Below are 22,423 nucleotides of genomic sequence, written 5' to 3'. Positions count from 1 at the left end.
TGCAATCCTGGCCCGGTATTGGTGAGTATTCCTATCCATTATCGTGAGTGATTTTGATCACAACCAAGGTTCTCTCCAATATGAGTAGACTGCGTAAATAGGTGTCACGCTACCACCCTTATCAAGAGAAAAGTTGTAATAGAACTGGCGGCCCATGGCCCTCTTCCCAACTGGTACTGACTTTTGAGGGTGTACGAGAGGTTCCTCATTCTCGTATTGAAGAATTTGTTTGCAACGGTTCAATAACCTCGAACATATCCGTCTGGCATACGAACCATGGCACCCTCGAGTCCACCTTTGAGCACATCGTCAGAGTTACTGCTCTCATTTTCTTTTTTTGCATACATACGATTCAGGTACGTTAATGGGGAGTATCTGCAATTGAACAGCAGTCCAATATCTTAATATGAGACACGTCTGTTTTATGTAGGACTCGAGTGACTCCTTTACAATGGTCACAATCAGTCAACTTTCTGGACAAAAAGCTGCAGCAAGACAGGGTTTTATCTCCCTCCTGCCTGCACTATATCTTTATCAACTCCCACGCCGTCGTATGATTCAACTTATACCAGCTAAGATGGTGATACCCGCAATGGCATTTGCAAACTTTATGTCTCAAGATATGAACTCACCAGCTCGATTAGATCTATACAATAGTACGTCATGCCATACTTCATTTTTGTGTGTTTTTCTGTCCGTCACTGTTATGTTGGTCTTGTTGATTGGATGTCCATCTCTAGATACACATGACATCAGTGTTAGCTGTAAACTTGGACTATAGCGCCCTCCTAATGATCCAGGCTTTATCATCCAGGTTGTGATGAGTCTAGCGTGGTGCTGCACTCGTGTTTTTGTTAGTGGCTACTACCTACCAGTCTCAGCTCAGATGAGATCAGCACATCGTAGAAAAACACAGTGTTCCATCCACTTCCCTTCTAGGCCGTTCTCTATCACACCTTGGCCTCTGATTTGACGGTCGCTTAAGAGCCAATCCCGGCCTGTGTGAAGCTACCACCTAGCTGAGAGGGGTAGGGCACCACCGCCACTGCCACCCTAGACATCCTTTGATTCTGGATAGAATTCTTGTGATAACAAGAATGGAGCAGTACCGAAAGGTGTGCTGCAAGCTTGTCCAAATGGAAATGAGATACTTACTGTGCTTTATGGACAAGGATGGTAAAGAAGCTCATCATGTAGCTGTGGAAGAATTGCATCAAGATCAATTGAATGCTCAGATTCGTAGTTGGTCTGCTCAAGCTACAGCAATGATCTAGTTCGTGTGACTGACAAACCAAGGTGCTTTCTCATTGGCTCGTCGGGAGTGACGCGTCGACGCGTTCGGTTTTCGCGTTAATCCCCAGCCACCTTTGTTCCAAGTTTTTATGGTGTACTATTTCTACGTAGTAGTTGCTTTCTTGAGTGAGTTAAGTGCGCCAGGTTAGTTGGAGGTGAGGAAGTCTATGCTTCCTCATCAATGGAAGGCAGGATCGATAGAAAGGAAGATCCCCAAGGTATTTCCCAGGGGTTGAGTTGTTTACATGCAGCGTCATATTGACCCATTTCTCTGTTTCGTTTATCAACCCCTCACCCTCAGACGACATCCACACATTTAAACCTATTCAAACAAACAACCCCATCAACCCCCAAAAGGTCATTCATTTAGAGCAAATGCATGCATGTAAGTGCGGGCGATAGCTGTGCTGTGCGTCCATTCCCTGCGCTGTCTTTCATTCTTGCCGCCGACGTGCAGCTCAGTCTGGATGCTTGGGCAGGGGTCGAAACATGCTGGCGCTGAGACTTGTCTAAATGATAGAGGCAATCTGCCTTCTCGTTGGATCGTCACATTATACTGCTATTTGCTAGCTCTCGACGCATTTCCCCTCGCCCTTTGCTCTCAACCAAGCAATTCTATCGTCAACTCACTCTCTGCAGACGCACATGCTGGGTGCGTCAGGTCACCAATAAGTGGTACCCGACTTCAAGGCTAGCCAACGGGGAGCGTGGAAAACCTGGGTTACTGTTGTCTCATCTGAGGCTCTCAGATCATAACAAACAAACATGAGTTTGATCGCGTCTTCAGTGTTGTTTCCAGAATGTCATCCAGCAAACGCTCATATTCGAGAAACTTGAACTCTTTCATAACAAAAAATATATTTTTGATTGCTCCATGTGTGACAGATTCTCGGCCATTATTCACATTTGCCTTTCTGCAGCCGCTCCCAAGCCCAAGAGACTGGCCACACGCCGCATCTTTCTGCGAGGTCCCGAGCGAGTCTAAGTCAACATCTACGGCCGGCCGCCGAGAGTTGACCGCTCCAGAACCAGATCAGAGGAACAAAGACCGGCGAATGGTACTTGAATGCAAAAACTGCCAATCCTGGACTCATCATCACGTCTGCAACGATAACGGGGAAGCAAAGCTCACATCAAACAAATAAACACAAATCTAGGTCAACCATACCGAGATCTTCCTGGATACTGTACGGTACTGTACGCTTGCAACGCAACAAGGCACGCAGGGTCTCAGCCGGTTGTCCTTTTGTCTCCATTCCATCACATGGTCTCGATCACCTTGAGGATCATCAACCTCTTCATCAGACCTATCACGGTTGCTCTACCATCCAGGATTATCGCTCAAGCTGGCACAACGTGCCCTCATCACCCACTGACCGCTGCTTGAGCTCTTCCTTGTCACGGACGCTGCCGGGGTTGACTTGACAAGGGCTTTGCGCTAGCACGCACCCTGTTGGGGGCTTACTGCCGTCCTCACCAGCACCGTCAAGGGACTCACCACTGGATCGCCAGATACCGTAGAGGTCAAGACACGATTGCAAAGTGCAGCGCAGCGCATCATATAATATAACATCAATATCGCGTCCTGTCGTGGAACGAGTCCTGTCCTCTGCTTTGTCCTCGGTTGGAACATAGTGTTGGAGAAGCACAGCACCGTTGGGACCGACCGGCATCTTGCGAGCCAGTATCGAGCCAGTATCTAGCCAACAAGCATTGCACAGCTCGTCTGCCAGGTACTGTACCTACTTGGACTGCAGCGTTCGCGCCACCCGCTGTTCGCTGTTGGCCCACATCCACGGCCTTGACCAGTGTGCTTCAAGTTTTTCTCTACCCTGGTTGGGTCGAGAGACAAGGAAGAGAAGACGTACTGTGCTTAACGAGCCGCCCGTCCATTCCCAGCTGGCCCTGCTCTCCACTCACCTCTCGTTGAGCATTTGGCTTGCCCATTCATACATAGCGCACACTCCCGCCCACCACACCCACATAGTCCCGGTCTACTTTCCTTTCTCTTACCACTCACCGTTTGTCCATTCCAGTCTCTCGTTTGCGCCCAATACTCCCTTCATCTCTCGTGCTCCCGTACATTGCGCCGACTGTCGGTCGCGCGAGCTCAGCTTGTTCACTGCTTGTCTACGGGACTCTCAACTGCGACGGCGCGTCGAATCGAGACCGCCACCCGCTGTTGTTTATTTGCGACTGGGAGACCTCCACAAATCCCGCGGCGGTGACAACAATAAACGGCCATCGCCATTTATGACGACCATAACCATAACCACGACAACGACTCTCGTCTAAGACATACTTTCCTTGTTTTATTACCGTCTATCACATACCAAACTCGACGACAGGCGATCGAACAATCAACACGCTTTCTTGTATTTTCGTCTATTTCCCTGGAAAGTATTGGCGCGCGCACAAATAAACAGTCTGTCGCATCCTGTCGCGCTTAAACCTTCGGCTCGATCTTATACTTTGCAACTCATCCGGCGCCTGAAAGCACATCGCCGAAAACCTTGTCGATAACTTCGAGCTCAGTATCGTTTAAGTTGCTGTGCGACATCTTGACGAGATCTAAGACAGCGCTGTCGCATCCCGAAACATTCGCCTCGACTCGTTCTGTGCTCAAACCGCCCCGCTTATCGCTGCTCTCCCTCGAATACTTATACCACCATTTCGGAGTTCACGCGACTCTGGAGCGCATTCGCGTTCCTTGTGACCCGCCATGTCGCACTTCCAATCTCTCGCGGCCCCTTGGCCGAGAAGCGCGCGCCGTGAGGACCTCCCTAGAACGCCCGAGCCTGCTCTAAATGGCGAGACTCAACCACCATCCCCACCGCGACCCCGATTCCGAGTCAAGAGGAGGAATGCATCAAATCTCAATGCGCCCACAGAGCAGTTTCTCGCGTCGGTTGCCGCTGCAGACATCCCTATTCCCAGTATCGAGGAGCCTCGTGTACTTGACGAGGAGATGGCAGAGACACTATACCCGATGTCACATTTCAACAACATGGACGATATACCCTTCACACCCCACGGTGGTTCAGAGCGCATGTTTTCGCCTCCAAAAACTCCTGCTCCAGACCTATTACCAACTTTGACCACCAAACAATATCCAAACTGGTCTATCGATTCTACTCTCAGTAGCCTCGAATCTAGTCCCGATTATGAGTCCAGCCGGCCTTCAACAGCTCATTCGACACACACGAGTGCTTCCCTGCTGAGCTACTTTTCTATCAGCTCTGAGGATTTGAGTCAATGCATCAGCCCAGATAATGAGCACGCAGATCTTGCGAACGAGCTATCAAATGCCGACGACAATAGTAAAACTCTCAAGCCTGCCAAAACGGAGGTTCCTCGAGATACCATTCGAAGAGCACCCTGGACGAAACCTATGAACCAGCACCTATGGTCTACCTATATGATGTACTTGCAAGACCCCAAGGTCACGCCCTTCCGTATCGGGAAGAGCGGCATCCCTCCTCATGGAGTCTGCTTGCGTGTGGCTCGAGAGGCGAGGAGGAGTTGGAAGGGGTCAAAGGCTCAGACAAATATTGATCTCAGTAGTGGGAGCATCACACCCACCCAAGGAGCTGCTGGTCCATATGTTCAGTGGCCTCATACTTGTGCCGCCACTCGCGCCCAACTGCGGGAGCTTTGCAAGATGAACGCCAGGTCTAAGGCGCGGGGTTCACAATATTTAGCTCCCAGCCCTTCTCCATATAACAAATCCGCAGTTCGTTATTGGAATCGTCGAACAGTCCTCGGTCGCTCCCCCTCGGTCTTCTCAGGTCAAGATATGGCAATGTCATTGGCGGTTAGCACTTCTGATTCTATGCAACTGCAAGGTCCTCTGGCTCAATTGACAAACTCGCAACCTGAGCCTCAAATCGACGAACTTTCGCTGCCTCCACCAAGTCACGAGACGTTGGAGCCAGTTGAAATAAAGTACGCACAACTTGCGTCTCCCTTTGGAGCGCGAAGCTACGGCCCTAGCTCATCAAGCTCGCTACCCCCAAACTTCGTTGTGGATTCTAAGTTGCAGAGACAAACTCACACAGGCGGCCCGCGCCGCGCTCTCATGTCTCCGGTCCGACTTACACGTAGCCGATCAACCCACAAGCGCCGGTCCAACCATCTAGAGGCTCGGAAGATTAAGCGACCCAGTCTCGGCTCCGATCTTTGGGTTGACCCAGCCTCAATCGTTGACTTATCAGCCACCAATGACCAGTTCGCAACGCCTCAGACTGAACCTGAGATAGACTCTGACGTCGTTGTCCCACGCAAGAATCTCCAACAGCTGTTCGAAGCGTCGCAGCCACTAGCTGCTCAGCAGCAAACGCTGGCCCCTCCAGTTGGAGACGTGCCCCCTCGACTAGGCTCACCTTTCGCTCTTGGAGGACCTAGTTTTTCCTTCCCGAGTCGCCTGTCACATGGAGCTGCCAACGACCCCGACGCTCTTCGCCGGCCGTTCGCAACCGTCCAACAATCTAGCGAAGGCAACCACGGAGTTACCCGATCATCGCTAGCAAGCCGACTGGCTTATATCGACGAAAGACTTAAGGATTTCCGTCGTCGAGACCAACCACGTCGACGTTCCGAGTCACCGCTTTAACACACCTCATTTGTGTTTTTTACTTTTCTTTATACATTCCACAAGGTTATGTCACCTGACGAGTTTTATGAGTTCATGGATACCGACACACCCATCGATCAAATCTTATTGGGACCGCGACTCAACATTTGCATATGCATCTAGACAGCAGCAGTCTATCTGACGATAGCCTTCATTTTCTGGTTTCCTTCTGCTTCTACACTTTGCTTCACCTTTCTATACGCTGGGATTCCCCAGCACGCAGGCGAGCGTCTCTGCTCACCGCGTTTTCTACCTCGACAATCGCCCAACGACATAACTTGTCAATTTCCTTTCAATTCTTCCCCAGACGGGATGATTTTTCAACAATTCATGATGATATGATGGAACGAACAGCATGCAGGCCAAACAGAGCCTTACGTTTGCCGTGTTATTTTTTACCCTTGCAATTGAGTAAAACAGACATCCCCATACATGGGGATGTTGTGACGAGAGACACGATTGAGCTCCTTGTGGGCCCGAACCATGAAGATGTATCAAGCTTGGACGAATGATGCAATGGAACTTAATATCCATAGAACGAGCAACGATCTGAATGATGTCAAAAAAATACTTTTCATAAATAAACCGTCCATCGAAAGTGAACATAGATGTTATTCTTGAGTAAAATGGAATGAGATAGTTGAAGAGTCCATGATGTTTGATTATTCTCTTGTTATGATAGGATGTCTTGTCGTTATGTACATTAAATACTATTTTACAAAGAATATTATCTTGTTCTTAAGACTCGCTTGAACATTGGCCATCTCTCTCCGGGAGACCTGACTAGGTTGCGTATAAAAAGAAAGGAAAAAAACTGGTGGAACAACCAGTATCGTCGTATGACGAAGGCCCATGTCACAGACATGAGGCGATATATTTAAAGCCCCCCGAGCTTCCTAACCGAGAGACAGCGATGTAACTTTCTGGACGTGCTCGAGAACAGTGGGCTGGTCCAGTTGTCGTCCTGTTTGATCTTGATGATCAAATTTCAAGTCAAGTTCTTTGAGTTGTCTTGGGGCTGTTAGAGAATAATGGGGTCATGATGGCGATCAAGCAGATCAGAGTTTCACGCCCAGCCCCCTTTGCCGGATTCATTCTCATCAGCCACTCTCTTCAGCAATGATTGTCTCCCTTCAAGTCTTGAGTGTACTTGAAATAGATCTTACATGCTTTATCGCTTTTGAAATTTCGTCATCGTCGTCCTCGCCGATATCTGAGTCCATCGGTCCGGAAAAGAGTGGTCTGGGCACGACATCGCGATATCTCCGGGTTGGGGCGCTTAAACCTGTGGATTCTGGCCCTGATTCCTTCACCGATGATTGGTAAACACGGCGGTGCTTTGTTGAGCCTGATTCGTGAGGGCATCGTCGCTCGCCAACGCTTGAGCGATGTGAGTGGAAGGAACATTGGCGGAACCCAAATGCGCGCTCATCATTGCGGAGGCGGTTGGCTGGAATGCGCAGCTGTGGGTTCTTGAAGCGAATATCGAGACCTGAGAGCCGCATCTTTTCCATATGTATGTCATAGTCACTTGCAAATTCCGGTAGCTCTTCTAGTAGATCACTGAAGCGGGTGGGTTCCGAAGTAGCAGATTGCTGAGGGTGGAAGGTGAGACGGGGCCCGCCGGTAAAGGAGAAGGCGACCATGGCGACAGCCCATCTTCGAAGTCGAATAGCAGCGAGATCCTCGCATTCTGTGTAGAGGAAAGTGATGAGACCAGAGGGAACGTCCCAATCGCAGCGAAGGTAGAGGTCCTGGATGGAGTCCATGGCGAGGTCCTGAAGTCGATAGAGTCCAAGACGCGATGCAAAGAGGTGCAAGCGGATGAGAGACCAGTGGATGTTTTGAGAAGCTTCAAGGCCGGCATCGTATGCATTAGAAATCATCTCATCAAGATGTGGACGAAACCGAAGACCGAGGTGAACCCAGTCAACAAACAAACCGAACATGGAGGATGATTCGCGAGGTAGCCATAACGAGATTGACTTGGAACTCGAAGGATCACCAAAACGGTCGGCAAAGAAGGGCGAAGTTGCACATAACAGTCGCTTGTTGACCTTGAAGCGCTGTTGCTTGGGGCCAATAAGTACAGTCGCCATTGGTTCAGGCGAAGGTTGCGAAGGCGAAGGCATTGGCGAAGGCACTGACTTTTGTGAAGCGCTTGCGGTCAAACGGCTATGGCTATCCTTGAAACGGCCAAAGCCAGAGGGGCTAAACAGAGGAACCATGATCGTCGTATATGTCTCTTGGGGCAGTTGGCAAGAGTGTTTTTGTGAGTTTCAGTGAAGGACGAGACCCGAAAGGAAACAGAAGGAATAGGGTGTTGAGGGGGGTAAGAAACAAATATAAAACCAAATCAGTCTGTATGTAGAAGGAAAGTGCTGGGCCGGCCAGTTGATAGCAAAACAAAACAAGAGGAGAATTCGAAACAGAAGAGCCGTCACCAGGAGTGGCTCATGGCAGGATTATCAAGTATCTGGGGAGAGAAAAAGAAGTCCTCAGACAGAGCTCGCTTGAGCCCCTTGCCAGGACGACAAGGAGCTTCGATAATCGGCCAATCGTAGCGCCATCCATGTACATCATCAGCACCAAAGGCGGTCGCTAGTGGGTTTCAAGGCGATCATTTTGGGCATGTTCTAGCCTTGAAGGCAGCTAGCGTTCTGGGCATCCTCGTGGCGATACAGCGAGCAGAGAAGCCTATTGATCCAGAGGCTTTGGGCGTTTCAAAAGGTCGGATCCAAAACGGGCCCCTCGTGCGGATATTCCGTCCAGTCAGCGTGAGGACCCTTGCATCAGCTTCCATGTCCGTCACACTTGACCTGCGCAATGCAGATGCAGATGCATCTGCGCCGCACAGCGCTTCAGGCTATCATAGGTCGAACCATGTAGCCTTCGGCCACGCGCTGGCGCCTGGCCAGCCAGTTGAATATCGCGATAGGGATGTCAGAGGAGATTGATGCTCAGCTTCACCACGCGCATCATTCTTTTCTTGCAACGATTCTGTGTGGACATTCGGTAAGTTAATCTTTTGTTCCTGCGTCAACTCGTATCGGGCATCAGGGGTCTATTTTGCCATGACATGAAACCGAGGTTCTTCAGACGCACCTATGGATGCATAACAGCCGACGAGGGATGAATGCTATCGCGAAGTAACACAACGCCATTGAAAGTGATAATGACCAGATTTAGAACAGAGCAAAATTACTCCGCTAACCAGAATAAGCTCAAAGTTACTCTTTAAATGAGACGTTTCTTTGGTTTCGAACAAGGCTTTGTCTCTTCAGTGTTTGCGCAGGCGCTCCACTGAGCATGCCCTTGTCTGTGAACTTTCACAACAGACCTTAAACGGGAGGAACCTTCCGCCCACGTTAGCTGGGCGGCTGTCCAAGGCACGGTCTCGATTCTATCGCCCCTATCCTTTCCTCTTGGCTGAAACGCCCATCGCCTGTCGCGGCCTTCTCAAGAACTAAAACCTCTCGTGACTTGAAGTTATACCGAGTCATGCGTGGGCCCATCAATTCTTGTTGGTGATGTTAATTCTCCTTGCTGCGAAACATCTACGGCTTCAAGTAAAATACTTGAATATTCAAAGACGTTGCCTTTGTGATTGTGCACACCATTGCAACATTGTTTACAGACTTCACCAGGAGTCGTTAGCATCTTAACATATTGTATTAATAATGTACAGCGTTTTGATGATACCTATTGACTCCAAAACTGTTTTCGCGTCGAGATCCCCTAGTGCAATATGTACACGCTCATATATACCCTTAAGGATATTTTTTCGACGCCTGTTTCGACCAAAGATCATTTAGAAACCAGTGCTCGCAGCCAAGACCCAGTTGTCCTGGAAGCAACTCTGATGTCTTGCCCTCCCAAGAATCCCATTGGTCTTTTTGTTGATTTGGCGCAGCGTCATTGTGTATGTTAACCGGCGTCCGTCAAAATGCTTATTTAACTTCGTCCCCAATGCACCCCAATCCTGACTTTCCTGTGCGTTCACTTCCTGATGTCAGGGGTATCAAATCGTGTAATCCCAAACGCCATGCTCATGCTTGCGAATCTGTAGAATTAGGAGATAGTAGCCGGAATGTCGCCCTCGCTATCACTATCGCTATCACTGTCTGTTTCCGAATTGTCGTCGTCGTGAATTGACATGGGATCATCGAGGGTCCCTCCCATCGACGGTCTGGTTCGCTCTGCAGAACCAAACACCCTAGACTGGCCACCGAGGGCGGCTGTTTTTGGTGGCGCATAACGGGGCTGAGTTGGGTTCAAGTATGCCGTAGGATCTGTGAGTTCTGCGGTTGCTGATGACCCCGAGAGTCCGCCCATCTCTGACACAGGGACCCTCTTCTGGGGACTTTCTTGAGTCCTGTTAGTCGCGCTCGATGACGGCGACTGGTCATCGTCGGTTCGTGCCCTCTTCCTTGAGCGAATATCGCCGTCAGATGCGGCTGTAGCCGGTGGAGTCGCGGTGCCACTTGGAGTCCCCATCAGTCGAGCCTCCTCAGCTTCAATCTCTCCTCGGGTTCGCCTCTCGCGAAGTCGGATACCAAATTTCTTGCGAGTGGTGCTTTGCTTTGTGTTATATGAGTTTTTTAGACTTGCCAATCGTTTCGATCTCTCTGGCTCGTTGAGAAGCATAGCATCTTTCATTAGACCTCCGTATTTTGCTTCTGCACTCTTCATGATATCATTGAACCTCTTCAAATCTTCCGGGCTGAGGTGGGCGTATGGATCGCGACCCGAATCACGACTTGGAGTCCCAGTAGGATATGATGTCGTTGAGTGGGCCCAGGTCGTTTGGGGCTGAATCGGCGGTAAAGGCACTTGGGTATAAGGGATGCGTGTAATTTGAGAAGAGGGGTCTGGCACAGGAGGCTGCGGATTTTCAGGACGAAGAGCGAGAAGCAACTTCCGCATCATTTCAGCAGTGACGCGAGCGTGGTTTCCGCAGACGTTAGACTTCTCATGGTAGAGTAAACCACCGCCACTGCCGAATCTACAACCGCAAAAGAGGCAGATATCTCTCCCAGCTACGTCATTTGCTTGGATTCTGTTGCAGGCGCTCTTCTTGTGGTGCTATTCGCTGTTAGACAAATCCAATTGACTTGTTTGAATTGGCAACTTACATAGTCGAGTGCCGCTTGCGAAGCACATGGCCAACCACACTTGCACCAAACGAGCCCTGGAAGTTCTGACGGGTACTTCGTCGGAGTTTGAGTCGCTGGTTCATTAACATATTGCATTGGCGGTGGGGGAGTTTGCGAAGCGACGGGGGGAGTATGGTATTGCCTCGCACTGAGTGCCGTGTTTGTTAGAGGCCCCATGGGCTGCGGCTGTGGCTGCACTGGCAATGAGTGCAAAGAAGGGATGACATGCTCATTATGCTCTTGGACGATATCCTTGACATCGTAGCCCAGCCGTTCTGCACGCGCCAACGCGTTGACAAGCTGACGGGCTGGTATCGTCTCCAGACGCCTTGCAAGGGCCCTGTCCAGAAACTGTGTACTAACCCGAGGGAGTATCAAGTCGGCGAGCTCGTCAAAGTCACTGGCGTTAAGGTGACCCAATAACTCGCGCTTAGACTTTTGTACCAGGCTTGCACCGAACTCCTGGACGGCCTTAGCAATAGTCTCGGGAGATGCTTGGTGCATAGTCGCATTCAACTATGAAAGAGTTAGCAAGTCATAGGAGGCAAGAGTAGAAAGTGTGGGAGCTGTGATGAAACCAACGCGCTCAGAGGAGGATACTCGAGGTAGACTTGAACCAAAATGCAGCGCATGAGAAGCTTACCAAGAAAGCAATGTGATACTGTGAGCCCGCAAGAGACTTTTCCCATTTGTCTCGAACAACTTGGCGAACAACATCAGCCGGCGTTTTCTCGACTAAAGCAGTCAACTCATGGTAGTGATTTGATGACTCGACGGAGTGCGGCAGCTGATTCAGTGTTGGCGACATCAGACCTTGTGCCTGCGATGGGGTGTTGAGTATCTGCGTCTGAGAGTGCTGTGAAATTGTCTGGTTCAAATGATTTGTCTGCATTGACGGTGATTGGTGATGTCCTGGTGGGAGAAAAGGAGTTGTTGGTGCGGGCGAAGCGCTTGGCTTTTGCGCAGTAGGAGCAGAGGCGACTGACGCAGATCGCGAAGTAGGAGCATAGCTTGGCAGAGGTACTGGTGTTTGGCCGTATGGATGAGCGATGGTTGGATTAGGACTCTTTGCACCATTTATACCATTCTGCAATGGTACGCCAGCTGGCGGAGATGTAGCTTGTGTTGCCATCCTCCGTCCCCGAACACTCCAGAGAGAAGTGTCGCGCTTCTCCTCGCTCTCAGCGGCTATCTCAGAACCCCAGAAACTTGAGAGGAGCGTGTCTAGAGTTGCTGGGGACTACTCGGTTATCATCGAAATATGGCCTTATAATGAATGAGGTTGAAAACAAGAAACAGAGTAAAGAGTATGATGAAAGCAAGAGAGCAAACAGCGAACAGGACTGACTGACTGTGAGCCTTCACCAACGGATGAATATCGTCGTGCCTTCTTCTGTGCCCAAATGCCAAATGCCTTCAAGACGCGTTCGCACTTGCTTGCGCGCTAAGGGGTATAAAAGTTAGCAGGGGTTCCGTATGCGCCAAGGGTGTGGAAAAAGTCAGGGAGGGTTATTGCTTAAAGGGGAGCCTTTAGCCTTATAAAAGTTACTTAGTGCGTTAATAGCGCTAGCGTGATTCAGAAATAGCTTCTCAAAGTGGAGAAGGGTCACGTGACAGTTTATGCATAAGTACTTAAGTATATATTAAAATGAAATTAATAATAAATCTTATAAAAGCTTATTAATTATAACTTATAAGTTGTAAGTACTTTTATATAGCTTATATATTACTAGTATCGTATTAATTAGAAATATGCTTTAATATTGACACCTAAGGTTATATGATTTACTTTCTAAACGCATTAACAGTGAATATAAGTCTTAATTCATACCTGGTATCTTAATCTCATTCTCTACAGGTCCTGTAGCCATACAATTTCAAGACAACGCATCGTCATAGCAAACGCCCCTCATTACATTGAGCATCGGCCGTGAGAGGCTGTGAAGCCCGACTCGAATCCATATCATATCCTTCTAATCGCGAAATCTGCCCTCTCATTTGTCTTTTCGTCTACTCCACCTCTTAATAAGGCTCACCAATTGCTGCGAGCAGTGTTTTTCGATAGTCACCCGATGTCTCGCCGTAAATCCGTTTGCCGAGACTCTTACCGTATCTTTGTTGGTATGCACCCTTGACGTTGTTGAGCGTGTTTCGATCCCAATGGTAGCGGATTGTTCTTGAAACCAGGAGATGATCCTTTGTTCCCATACCAGCCATTGAATCCTCAAGAAGCTTGGCTGCATGCATGTACTTGTCTGTGGCATTGCGTAGCTGGAAAAGGAGAGCATCCTCCATGTGGCCAGAAAATTCCTAGGTCACATTAGTAAGTTGTTTCATGTTGTAGTGTCAAATGTACTCACGCTCTTGATAACCTTTTCAAGGTCCTTGTTAAACTTCTGCTTGTAGGTGTGCGCAATGGCGCGAATCTGATTATCGTTCCTTGTGCTGAGAATGCTGCATACTAGAATCTCGTCGGTGCCCATCTTGCCCTCGGTAGCCTTATAGATCTGCATGACATCGTCATCAACCTGTCGAGGGTCGACCGGCGCAGCGTCCTCAGCTCTCGTAGCGCCGAGAACAATCATGAAGTGTCGCTCAGTCTTCATGCTCAAATCGCCCTTCACTACATCCTCGAGCTTGTCGTGGAAGGTTTGATAGTACGCGCTCTTGATTGCCTTGAGATCTGCATTTGATCGACCAAGCAGAACATCGTTGAGAACAACCTCTTTAGTTCCAGGTCCAGACATGGCGTCATGCAAGGCATGCACGTCAGACAGGAGCGGGCCGCGGGCCAGTGAGACCAAAGCCTTCTGGAACCATGAACTTGTCTCACTCTGAATATCAGAGACTAGTTTGCGACGATGGTTGCGCTCGTAAGCAGCGCGGATCGTATCAACTTGCAGAGGGTCCTTATTGGCCAAAATGGCGATCAATGCTTTCTCATCAGTACCAAAGCCCTTCATCGCTTTGCGCAAAGCGTCAGCGTCGGGGCCGCCATTCCATTGGATGATCTGAGGCGGTCCGTAGCCAAGCGAGGGTGGAGTCGGTTGGACTGGCGGCGCACCATATTGTTGAGGCGGAGGCGCGCCGTACTGACTGGGCGGCGCAGGTGAAGGTTGGCCGTAGGGTTGATGATGTTGCTGGTGAGGAGGAGGCGCGCCATAATGGCCCTGTGGAGGTCCTGGAGGTGCGCCGTAATGTTGTGGAGGAGGAGGTTGCTGCTGGTATCCGCCGTAAGGTTGCTGAGATTGGGGAGGACCTCCGGGAGGAGGATAGTGGCCGTGAGGTTGCTGATACCCGCCTTGCTGAGGAGGATATTGTCCAGGAGGAGGCTGTTGATAACCACCATACGGCTGCTGTGGTGGGGGATATTGACCATAACCTTGTGGAGGCGGCGGTTCTACATGTTAATCCAGTCAGATTGCCTTGCCTGTCGTATCATAGATATGGACAGTTTACTTACGGCCGTAGGGAGCACCGTAACCTTGGTAAGACATGGTGCGTATGACTATGGTGACGTGATGTTAAATTTGTATGGATATTGCGGGGTGACGGAGGGGAAATGATGGGTTTTGTACAAACGGAGTATGTACGGAAGTGCTGGCGGAATGGAAATGGACAGTGGCACCTCGGTCTCTTATTTAAAACCCAAACTACTTATGGTACCTGAGTTGCCTTGGGCTGAAGAGAGACGCGCATATGCTGCTCAGCCTTGAGGCGCTATCTCAATAATGGCGATCCATGTGGGTTACCCAGAGGCGGAGCAAGCCAACAGCCAAGATACTAAACTTAGGATCGGATGGAACGTCATTTTCACCAAACAGAACGTCTTGTTGACATGATTTTGCCCCTCATTCGAGAACTTTGGCAGGGGCATCTTGATTTAAGCATCTGGTCAATGCAGCCGAGACTCGGATAACATGCAGCAAGAGCTCGAAATATCTTGGGCAGATGCAAGAAATGAATGTCAAAGGATGCCTGACCCGCTTCCTCAGCATGGGAAACCCAGTCTTTTGATGAGGATGCGGAGACGATTTTTGTCACCTTTTCCCGGCAAAATGGCCACCATTCGAGGTCCCATTCGAGGCTGAGTGGGTGTGTTGACGGATGCGCGAGGAATAAGGGCTCGCTGCCAAGCTCGCGTGAGTCGTCATCGCATGACCTGTTCGGACTCTCAACTGCCATGATCATGGGTTCTGGCTCTCTGCTAATTAAACGACTCAGACAGGCAGTCTTGATAATTGGGCTTGCCGGATTCGGAGATGTCCTCCAGCCACTTCAATGACACAAGCGCCACTCCACCGCCACAAACGCGCAACTTAACTTCATCATAGTTCCAGAGCAGAGTCAACAAAGAGGGTCTGGAAAGCTAAAGAATAGATTAGACCATGTGAGATGGCCAAATAAGGGATTGAACTTGTTAATTTGCATTTTTCGGATAACCCCACCGATGCTATGCAGCTGAACGATGCATTCGAGATAACGTTGGCTCACAATTCAACCAATCAAATCTCTAGGTTGCGTTTATAGGTGGTTGGTGAATCGCTCGCTAGGACCAACGCCCATAGAATCCCCCGATTGTTCCTGACCAGAAGATGCTAGCGCGTTTTTGGTGTCACTCCAACCTCCATGAATTCACGTCTCAACACCTGCTAGGGATAGCAGCTTTCACCAGCCATCTCAATTGCAATGAATAAAACTATTCCTAGGACATGCCAGGTTTGTGCCATTTTCTCTTGTCTTGTCTTCCTAGTTTCACATAAGATTCAACATTTGTCTCTCATTTTCAGACTGTGATTATCCTTCACTCAGTTGTGAATCGCTCATGGCATTCACTCGCTCTTGATGGTCTCTTGTTAGCTGCCAGTGCCAGCATCCGCAAGCACCTTGAAGCACCACCGCGAGTCCATTTCCTATTTCTTCACCAAATAACACCAAACTCACTACCTGCAAACAACAAACGCATTCAGCGAAATAGCCTCGTCAAGATGCGCGGGTTCATCCCCCTTCTTCTGGCTCTTTCTGCTTCTTATACCACCGTCACTGCACTTCCCCAGCCTAGAATCGTGCACCGCGATGCTACAGCCAAACCCAAATACTCAGTCGTTCCTTTAGAACCTGGCGACGATGACCCCGCCTCAGGTGACCTTGGTGGAGGAAATGGAGATGGGCATGGGAATGGGGGCAGCAGTAATGGGAGCGGTGGCGGTAGTAGTGACAACGACGGAGATGGCGTCGTGACAGTTATCCGAACAGTGACACGAAAGCCAGTCACAAAAATTGTCACACAAACCGAAAAGCCCAGTATCGTCACTGCTCCCGGAAAGACTGTCACCAAGGCAGTCCCTACTACCGTCTCGGTTATCAACATGGACGATGAGCCAGTCACTGAGACGGTCACTGTCCCTCACCCCAGCTCAAAGCCCAAAGCACCGGAAAAGCCGACAACCACACAAGAGCCCGGTACTACTACCGACGAGCGAGAGCCGATTGTCCAAGGTACAACTGATCTAAGCTCGGCTGCCGCCCCAGGCGTGACATCTCAACCTCAGCCCATACCCCAACCTGAGCCTGAGCCCGAATCACCTACCAGCGTTGAGTCGCCTCAGACTACTGAATCATCGTCAGTCACCTGCATCACTGACTATCCTCCACCTGTTGAGACAGTTGCTCAGCCTCCTCCCACTATCGAAAGCCCAGCCCCGGTTTCGGAACCAACTACCCTCCTTACCCAGACAAGCGAGAGTGCTGGAGCTCCAGAACAAACTGAACGTCCTACACCGGACGCTCCAGTGGCGCCTATTCCTTCACAGGGTACCTTTGCTGAAAGCCATGCGACTCAGGATCAGTCCTGGTCTACTGCCGCCGTACCTTATGAGCCCCCTGTAGCGCCAACGACTTTGATCAAATTGACTACCACTACCACTTCAATCACCGAAACTAGCACCCTTGAGCCAAGCTCTGCCTCAAAGACACACGATAATGGCGCATGGCACACCTCCTACCCAGCCTGGAATGGAACAGTACTGGCGATCTGATTTCGGGGTATTTGTGAAAAGTTAAAAGCATCACTCAGCTGCGAGTTCAGCATGCATTCAACGGAGGATATAGACAAAAAGGTAAGCAGCATGGCGAACAGGGAGGATAACTGGCATAGCATAATGGTTTCCTTGTAATATTGGGCACAGTTTATAATAGACCCAGCGAAAGGAGGCAAGCGGACCAAGCGCTGGGACGTTTTGCCGCATGTAATGAATAATACCAATCAACACCAATCTTCTGTAAACAAAGGTGCAGAGCAAAGCATGAAAGTCATGTCTTGTGTAACGAAATTAGCTGAACCCTGCTAGAGTGTACACTATAGCTGTTGAATATAATCTGACGGCGTACTAGCGTGTTGGCTGTGGTCAGAAGAATGATATATCATCTCAGAGCTTCTAGAAGTCACGGCGCATACGGGCCTGGCAAGTTTGACCGCATGTTAGATACAGACATAAATAAAGGGCCGAAACATTCAGGAGAGGCAGAAATCCACATTATCCGAGAACAATACTAACAAGAAAACGACTCATCATTCCTACCATTTTTTCGAATTTGTACAAATATTGGGCAAACCCACAAGAGAGCAATGCCTAACTCAATCATTTCATTCGTTCTCACACACTGCGAGCCTGGTGCAAGCAGTTAATCAATTTTACTCAAGTTGCCGTTCTTTGATCCACGATCTTTTGCCGACACCCAACATATACAAAACTGTTCGTCACTCTCTGCCGCCTTGGACAAGGGGCACTAACCAACAAGTCTAGGAACACCGCAAATATCAGACTTCAAAATTCTTGACTTCACACTTTACAACAATCATGGATTCTTCTATGGGTCCCTTCAGCACCAATGGCAACGATAGTTCCGCCAAGTACATTGTCGACAAGGCCGGCAGTCACGATGAGGCGGTCATCATCGGAGGAGCCATGATCGGCTCTGTTTTCTTCGTCGCCATCGTTGGAGTGGCTTGCATGTTCTTCAAGGAGCGGTCTCGAAAGATTAAGGACCAGCAGGCCGCGACCAAAACTGTCAGCGCCTCTGAGTATGTCTGATTCAGCAATGTGGGAAGTCAGGGCATTGTCTATCATAAGGTGATGGTCCGAACAGGATGTTGGTGGAGGTAATTGAAGGTGGAAGTCGAGAGACATAAGGGTCTGAATGTCTGAAAAACAACACGCAGCATTCATTTCTTAAGCAAGGGAGTCGGGACTATTTGAATCTACACTCATTCATTTCTATCTCAATTTACAATTTTGGTTGCGGCCCTTCAGTTTACAGGGTGCCTGATTGTTCTTCTAAAGCTGCTGTGAATGAAACTATTTCTGGTCGCACATAAGTTTGCATAATTTCCTGGTCAAAGAATAAGTTCAGGACTTTCGGAATTGGTCAGTTACTTCCTGCCAGGTACAGAATTATTCAACGTCGTTCCAGGATGCTCGCCTTATCCTTGATTGGCTCATGGGCTGCCACAAGCCCTCACTCACAACTGCAGCATCAAATCACACTTCAAGCCCAACTTACCTGAACCCCATGCAAGACTCATCACAGCTAAGACTCCATATCCACATGAGATCGCACAGTGTGACAGGCCTCGAGCCTCGCTGCCAAAAAGCCATCTCCCCATTGTCGCTTGTCTTCCTTCTCGAGTTCTCCAATGAGACCGATCCACGTCCAGTACATGACCCACGCTGGGCAGCAACAGTTCATACAAGCCAAGGCGAGGCGATGTGAGGCGGTATGTGAATAGGAAATGAGATCAAATATCGGGGTTTGAGGGGACAAGTATTTAAACCTCCGGTCTCTGCGGTTTTGGAACGTTGAAGTTGAAACAAAGATCTACAATTTCTAGAAGTCATTTGTTTCTTTGCCTTGGTCCACTAACCCCACATAACGCCGGCTCCGCCTCCGAAACCGCCGATCTCATCCGGAATCCGGAGTGCCCAATTACATCAAAATGCGTCCCACCTCAATTTATCAGCTACCAGCAACGTTAGCGGTACTTCTTCTATTCTTCTCATGCCTCGTTCTGGCCTCATCAGACTCAAAAGATGCCCGCAACACGTTATTTCAACGCGACGAGGAAGCAGGCTCAGGGTGCAGTACAGAGGGCCAATGGCACTGTATGACCAATTCATTTCAGAGATGCGCAGGTGGACACTGGTCGATCAAGATGGCTATGGCTGAAGGGACAAAATGTGAGCCAGCGGGATACACTGATGACTACAATTTTCGAATTGAGCATGATGGACAAGGGAATGGTGATGGGCGTGCTGAAGGACAGAGCAGTAGAGGATCTAACTTGGGATCAAGAGCTTCGGCAAGCGGGATTACTATCGTGGTTATTTCTTGTTTGTGGATTGCTCTGGGAAGTCTCTGCTAGGCTCAGGACTTTATCATGACCACTGGCGTTTTGGGATAAGATTGTTGCGATCTGGGCATCTGATTGAGGAGGTTTAACTAAATACAGGAAATATTGTACGGAAACCAATCGTCACATCCTGACAACTAGCTCTTGCGACATACTGTGATATAATGATACAGATTGCTAGGATATGAAATGGCATGTCAAGGGTTCTGTTGAAGTGGACAATTCCCCACCAATACCATTCCATCAAGATACCATAAACGGAAATCACGTAAACTTTGGAGAGATTTCGTTGCAACTCCCCCCAAATTAGGTCAACATAAGGCGGCAGTTTCGGCATTCCTTGCAAATCATCACCAAGAGGAGTTCGTTCACTTAAAAAATTAGAACGTCCGCTAGGAGCTGCCATCCCTACCCTGACCTTGGTCTTAGAAGCACGGGCATCGCTACATTGCTCGGAAAACTAGCGTTTGTTTCAGCATTCTTCCCACATTACGATGTTTATAGTTTCTCCTCCAATTAGCTTCCCTGTATCATCATATCTCTAGGGTTGTAAGGAGCACTCCGCCAAGCATGCAATGGGTGGATATATACTCATCTTATGCCGTTGTAAACTTCACACGGTTTCCCTTTTGCTTCTTTGAATCGTTTTCAAGCCTCTCGTTACATTCGAAGACATTCTTTTCGCTAAATCTTCTCTTCATTTTTTTTATACTGCCCTTACTTGGCGATCTGGTAATCGTAAATATGGTCAGCTTCAAGTATCTCGGTGCTCTTGCGAGTGCTGCCCCGGCTCTGGCAGCCTTTGGCGTCACCACCAGTGGTAACAATCTCGTTGTTGACTCTGGCAACTCCAACGGTTTCTCCGTCACCGTCAGCAAGAGTGACTGCTCCATTAATTCGATCAAGTACCGCGGAGCTGAGTACCAGTATAAGTCTCAGACTTCTCACATTGCGTCTGGTCTGGGATCGTCCACTGTCCAATCCACTGTTCTCAACAGTGAGTATAGAGCGTGTATCAAACGCTGTAACATGCTGACTCGGGCGTAGACAAATATATTAAGATCACATGTACCACTAAGTCCGGAGACTTTGATCTAACTCACTACTATGTCGTCCAGAATGGCCAGAGCGTGGTCTACATGGCCACTGACACAAAGTCACAACCTGCTATTGGCGAGCTTCGCTACATTACTCGCCTCGATCGCTCTCAACTGCCCAACGAGATACCTTTTGGCGAGGCCTCCAATACCTCAGGCGGTTCTGCGGTTGAGGGCTCTGATGTCTTCAATGTCAACGGCGAGACTCGTTCCAAGTTCTACTCGTCCCAGCGCTTCATCGACAACGATGTCTGGTGCTTCCAGAGTAGCGCCAAGGATGTGCACGCATGCATGGTCACTCACGCCTCGCGCTCCTACGAGAAAAGCTCAGGCGGTCCCTTCTTCCGTGACATTAACAGCAACAACAACGGTGACTTCAGTGCCCTTACCTTCTATATGAACTCCGGTCATGCCAAGACTGAGGAGTTCCGCCAGGGCTTCCACGGCCCTTACGCTTTGTCCTTCTCACGATCTGGTGTTCCAAAGGCTCAGGATATTGACATGTCCTTCTTCAAGGATCTTTCTATTCCTAACTATACCGCCGACTCCTCCCGCGGCCGAGTGAGTGGCACCGCCACTGGTGTTCAGTCTGGCTTCCAGGGTGTTGTGCATTGGTTCAACAAAGACTTCCAGTACTGGGCCTACACCTCTTCCAACGGCGCTTTCACCTCTCCATTCATGGTACCGGGAACTTACACTCAAGTTCTCTACCAGGGTGAGCTCAAGGTTGCCTCGAAGAGCGTGAGCGTCTCTGCTGGCAGTACTGCTTCTTCTTCTATCGCCGCCAACTCCGACATTACCACAGGAGAGCACACCTCTGTCTTTCGTATTGGCGATTGGGATGGCCAACCCAAGGGTTTCCGCAACGCTGCCAACCAGCTACGCATGCATCCTAGTGACAAGCGCATGGCCAGCTGGGGTCCTCTCACCTACACTGTAGGCTCCAGCTCTGTTGGTGACTTTCCCATGGCTATCTTCAAGGCTGTCAACAACCCAGTTACTATCAAGTTTAACCTCCCTTCTGCCATCTCTACCGAGGCCACTCTCCGTATCGGTACCACTCTTGCATTTGCAAGTGGTCGCCCTCAGGTCACCATCGGTAGCTTCAAGAAGGCCTTCGATGCTCCCGTCAAGATCGACTCTCGGGGTGTTACGCGGGGAGCTTACCGTGGATTCGGTGAGGTATACGATGCTGTTATTCCTGCAGGCACCCTCAAGGCTGGCACCAATACCATTACTATCGAGGTCATCTCTGGTAGCTCTGGTGCTGACTTCCTAAGCCCCAACTTCATCTTTGACGCCGTCGAGTTGTTTCACTAAACAGACCAAGTTCAGCACAACGAGATGCTCAAGGCACCTGGTCAATCATAGTTTTCCAATGTACATATTAGTAATGAGAGAACAATTACATAACAATCAATCCCTTGATGTTAAATATTATATCTCGAAGGCTCAACTGAACATGCGGCCAGTACAGATTCAAAAGACAGTCATACATGCCCGGTGGGGATACCAAGCAATATGTATGATCCATTATCAGTTTTCTAAGATATGCCATCTCAAACCCAATTACGACGGCTGTAGTCTACGATTACCGTACCAATGTCGAAAGATATGTGGTAGCTAGCGGTCAAGGGCATCTAATAACATATGACATAACCAGGCGGACTTAGTTGAAGTTCCTCCAGTAACCAACTGCTACAAGCTGGCTTATATCAGCCAGGCGTGTTAAGACAAGTCTCAATCTTTGGTGAAGAAAGCACCTAAAATGTCAGTATTCACTAATAAAAATGGGGTCACACATACTCTAGGAGTACGAGGGCTAACTCCGAGG

The 22,423-nt window shown here is 49.3% G+C and overlaps 10 protein-coding genes across 12 annotated transcripts; 6 read left to right on the top strand and 4 right to left on the bottom strand.

Moving 5' to 3' along the window:
* Positions 1 to 1,421: 1,421 nt before the first annotated feature.
* On the top strand, positions 1,422 to 2,922 carry FOIG_00910 (uncharacterized protein). The gene has a single exon (XM_031197402.1). It carries the CDS (start codon positions 2,094 to 2,096, stop codon positions 2,436 to 2,438), a length of 345 nt encoding a protein of 114 aa, XP_031073169.1. The 5' UTR covers positions 1,422 to 2,093; the 3' UTR covers positions 2,439 to 2,922.
* Positions 2,628 to 2,966, bottom strand: FOIG_00909 (uncharacterized protein; the record flags this gene model as incomplete). Its single annotated transcript, XM_031197401.1, has 1 exon — positions 2,628 to 2,966. One exon carries the CDS (start codon positions 2,964 to 2,966, stop codon positions 2,628 to 2,630), a length of 339 nt encoding a protein of 112 aa, XP_031073168.1.
* Positions 2,967 to 3,074: 108 nt separating this feature from the next.
* Positions 3,075 to 6,674, top strand: FOIG_00908 (uncharacterized protein). The gene has a single exon (XM_031197400.1). It carries the CDS (start codon positions 4,016 to 4,018, stop codon positions 5,903 to 5,905), a length of 1,890 nt encoding a protein of 629 aa, XP_031073167.1. The 5' UTR covers positions 3,075 to 4,015; the 3' UTR covers positions 5,906 to 6,674.
* On the bottom strand, positions 6,487 to 8,422 carry FOIG_00907 (uncharacterized protein). The gene has a single exon (XM_031197399.1). The coding sequence runs from the start codon at positions 8,152 to 8,154 to the stop codon at positions 7,060 to 7,062; it is 1,095 nt and encodes a 364-aa protein (XP_031073166.1). The 5' UTR covers positions 8,155 to 8,422; the 3' UTR covers positions 6,487 to 7,059.
* Positions 8,423 to 9,572: 1,150 nt separating this feature from the next.
* Positions 9,573 to 12,597, bottom strand: FOIG_00906 (uncharacterized protein). Of its 2 annotated transcripts, XM_031197397.1 has the most exons (3): positions 11,726 to 12,597; positions 11,062 to 11,598; positions 9,573 to 11,011 (listed from the first exon to the last, which is right to left on the bottom strand). In XM_031197397.1, exons 1-3 carry the CDS (start codon positions 12,212 to 12,214, stop codon positions 9,998 to 10,000), a joined length of 2,040 nt encoding a protein of 679 aa, XP_031073164.1. In that variant the 5' UTR covers positions 12,215 to 12,597; the 3' UTR covers positions 9,573 to 9,997. The 2 variants fall into 2 exon arrangements, with proteins under 2 accessions (XP_031073164.1, XP_031073165.1); XM_031197398.1 differs by having other exon boundaries at positions 11,062 to 12,597.
* Positions 12,598 to 12,789: 192 nt separating this feature from the next.
* Positions 12,790 to 15,259, bottom strand: FOIG_00905 (uncharacterized protein). Its single transcript, XM_031197396.1, has 3 exons — positions 14,546 to 15,259; positions 13,443 to 14,482; positions 12,790 to 13,392 (listed from the first exon to the last, which is right to left on the bottom strand). The coding sequence occupies exons 1-3, from the start codon at positions 14,577 to 14,579 to the stop codon at positions 13,105 to 13,107; spliced, it is 1,362 nt and encodes a 453-aa protein (XP_031073163.1). The 5' UTR covers positions 14,580 to 15,259; the 3' UTR covers positions 12,790 to 13,104.
* Positions 15,260 to 15,369: 110 nt separating this feature from the next.
* FOIG_00904 (uncharacterized protein) lies at positions 15,370 to 17,472 on the top strand. Of its 2 annotated transcripts, XM_031197395.1 has the most exons (2): positions 15,370 to 15,801; positions 16,198 to 17,429. In XM_031197395.1, exons 1-2 carry the CDS (start codon positions 15,795 to 15,797, stop codon positions 17,118 to 17,120), a joined length of 930 nt encoding a protein of 309 aa, XP_031073162.1. In that variant the 5' UTR covers positions 15,370 to 15,794; the 3' UTR covers positions 17,121 to 17,429. The 2 variants fall into 2 exon arrangements, with proteins under 2 accessions (XP_031073162.1, XP_031073161.1); XM_031197394.1 differs by having other exon boundaries at positions 15,370 to 17,472.
* A 254-nt stretch (positions 17,473 to 17,726) lies between these two features.
* FOIG_00903 (uncharacterized protein) lies at positions 17,727 to 18,409 on the top strand. The gene is made up of 2 exons (XM_031197393.1): positions 17,727 to 17,837; positions 17,889 to 18,409. The coding sequence occupies exon 2, from the start codon at positions 17,943 to 17,945 to the stop codon at positions 18,174 to 18,176; it is 234 nt and encodes a 77-aa protein (XP_031073160.1). The 5' UTR covers positions 17,727 to 17,837; positions 17,889 to 17,942; the 3' UTR covers positions 18,177 to 18,409.
* Positions 18,410 to 18,939: 530 nt separating this feature from the next.
* Positions 18,940 to 19,736, top strand: FOIG_00902 (uncharacterized protein). The gene has a single exon (XM_031197392.1). The coding sequence runs from the start codon at positions 19,079 to 19,081 to the stop codon at positions 19,502 to 19,504; it is 426 nt and encodes a 141-aa protein (XP_031073159.1). The 5' UTR covers positions 18,940 to 19,078; the 3' UTR covers positions 19,505 to 19,736.
* Positions 19,737 to 20,082: 346 nt separating this feature from the next.
* Positions 20,083 to 22,058, top strand: FOIG_00901 (uncharacterized protein). The gene is made up of 2 exons (XM_031197391.1): positions 20,083 to 20,489; positions 20,540 to 22,058. The coding sequence occupies exons 1-2, from the start codon at positions 20,237 to 20,239 to the stop codon at positions 21,907 to 21,909; spliced, it is 1,623 nt and encodes a 540-aa protein (XP_031073158.1). The 5' UTR covers positions 20,083 to 20,236; the 3' UTR covers positions 21,910 to 22,058.
* The last annotated feature ends 365 nt before the right edge of the window (positions 22,059 to 22,423 follow it).

This window comes from Fusarium odoratissimum (genome assembly GCF_000260195.1).
Source record: "Fusarium odoratissimum NRRL 54006 unplaced genomic scaffold supercont1.1, whole genome shotgun sequence".
In the NCBI taxonomy this organism is placed as follows: Eukaryota; Fungi; Ascomycota; class Sordariomycetes; order Hypocreales; family Nectriaceae; genus Fusarium; species Fusarium odoratissimum.
Note: the sequence above shows the minus strand (reverse complement) of the source record. Positions and strands in the feature narration are given on the sequence as shown.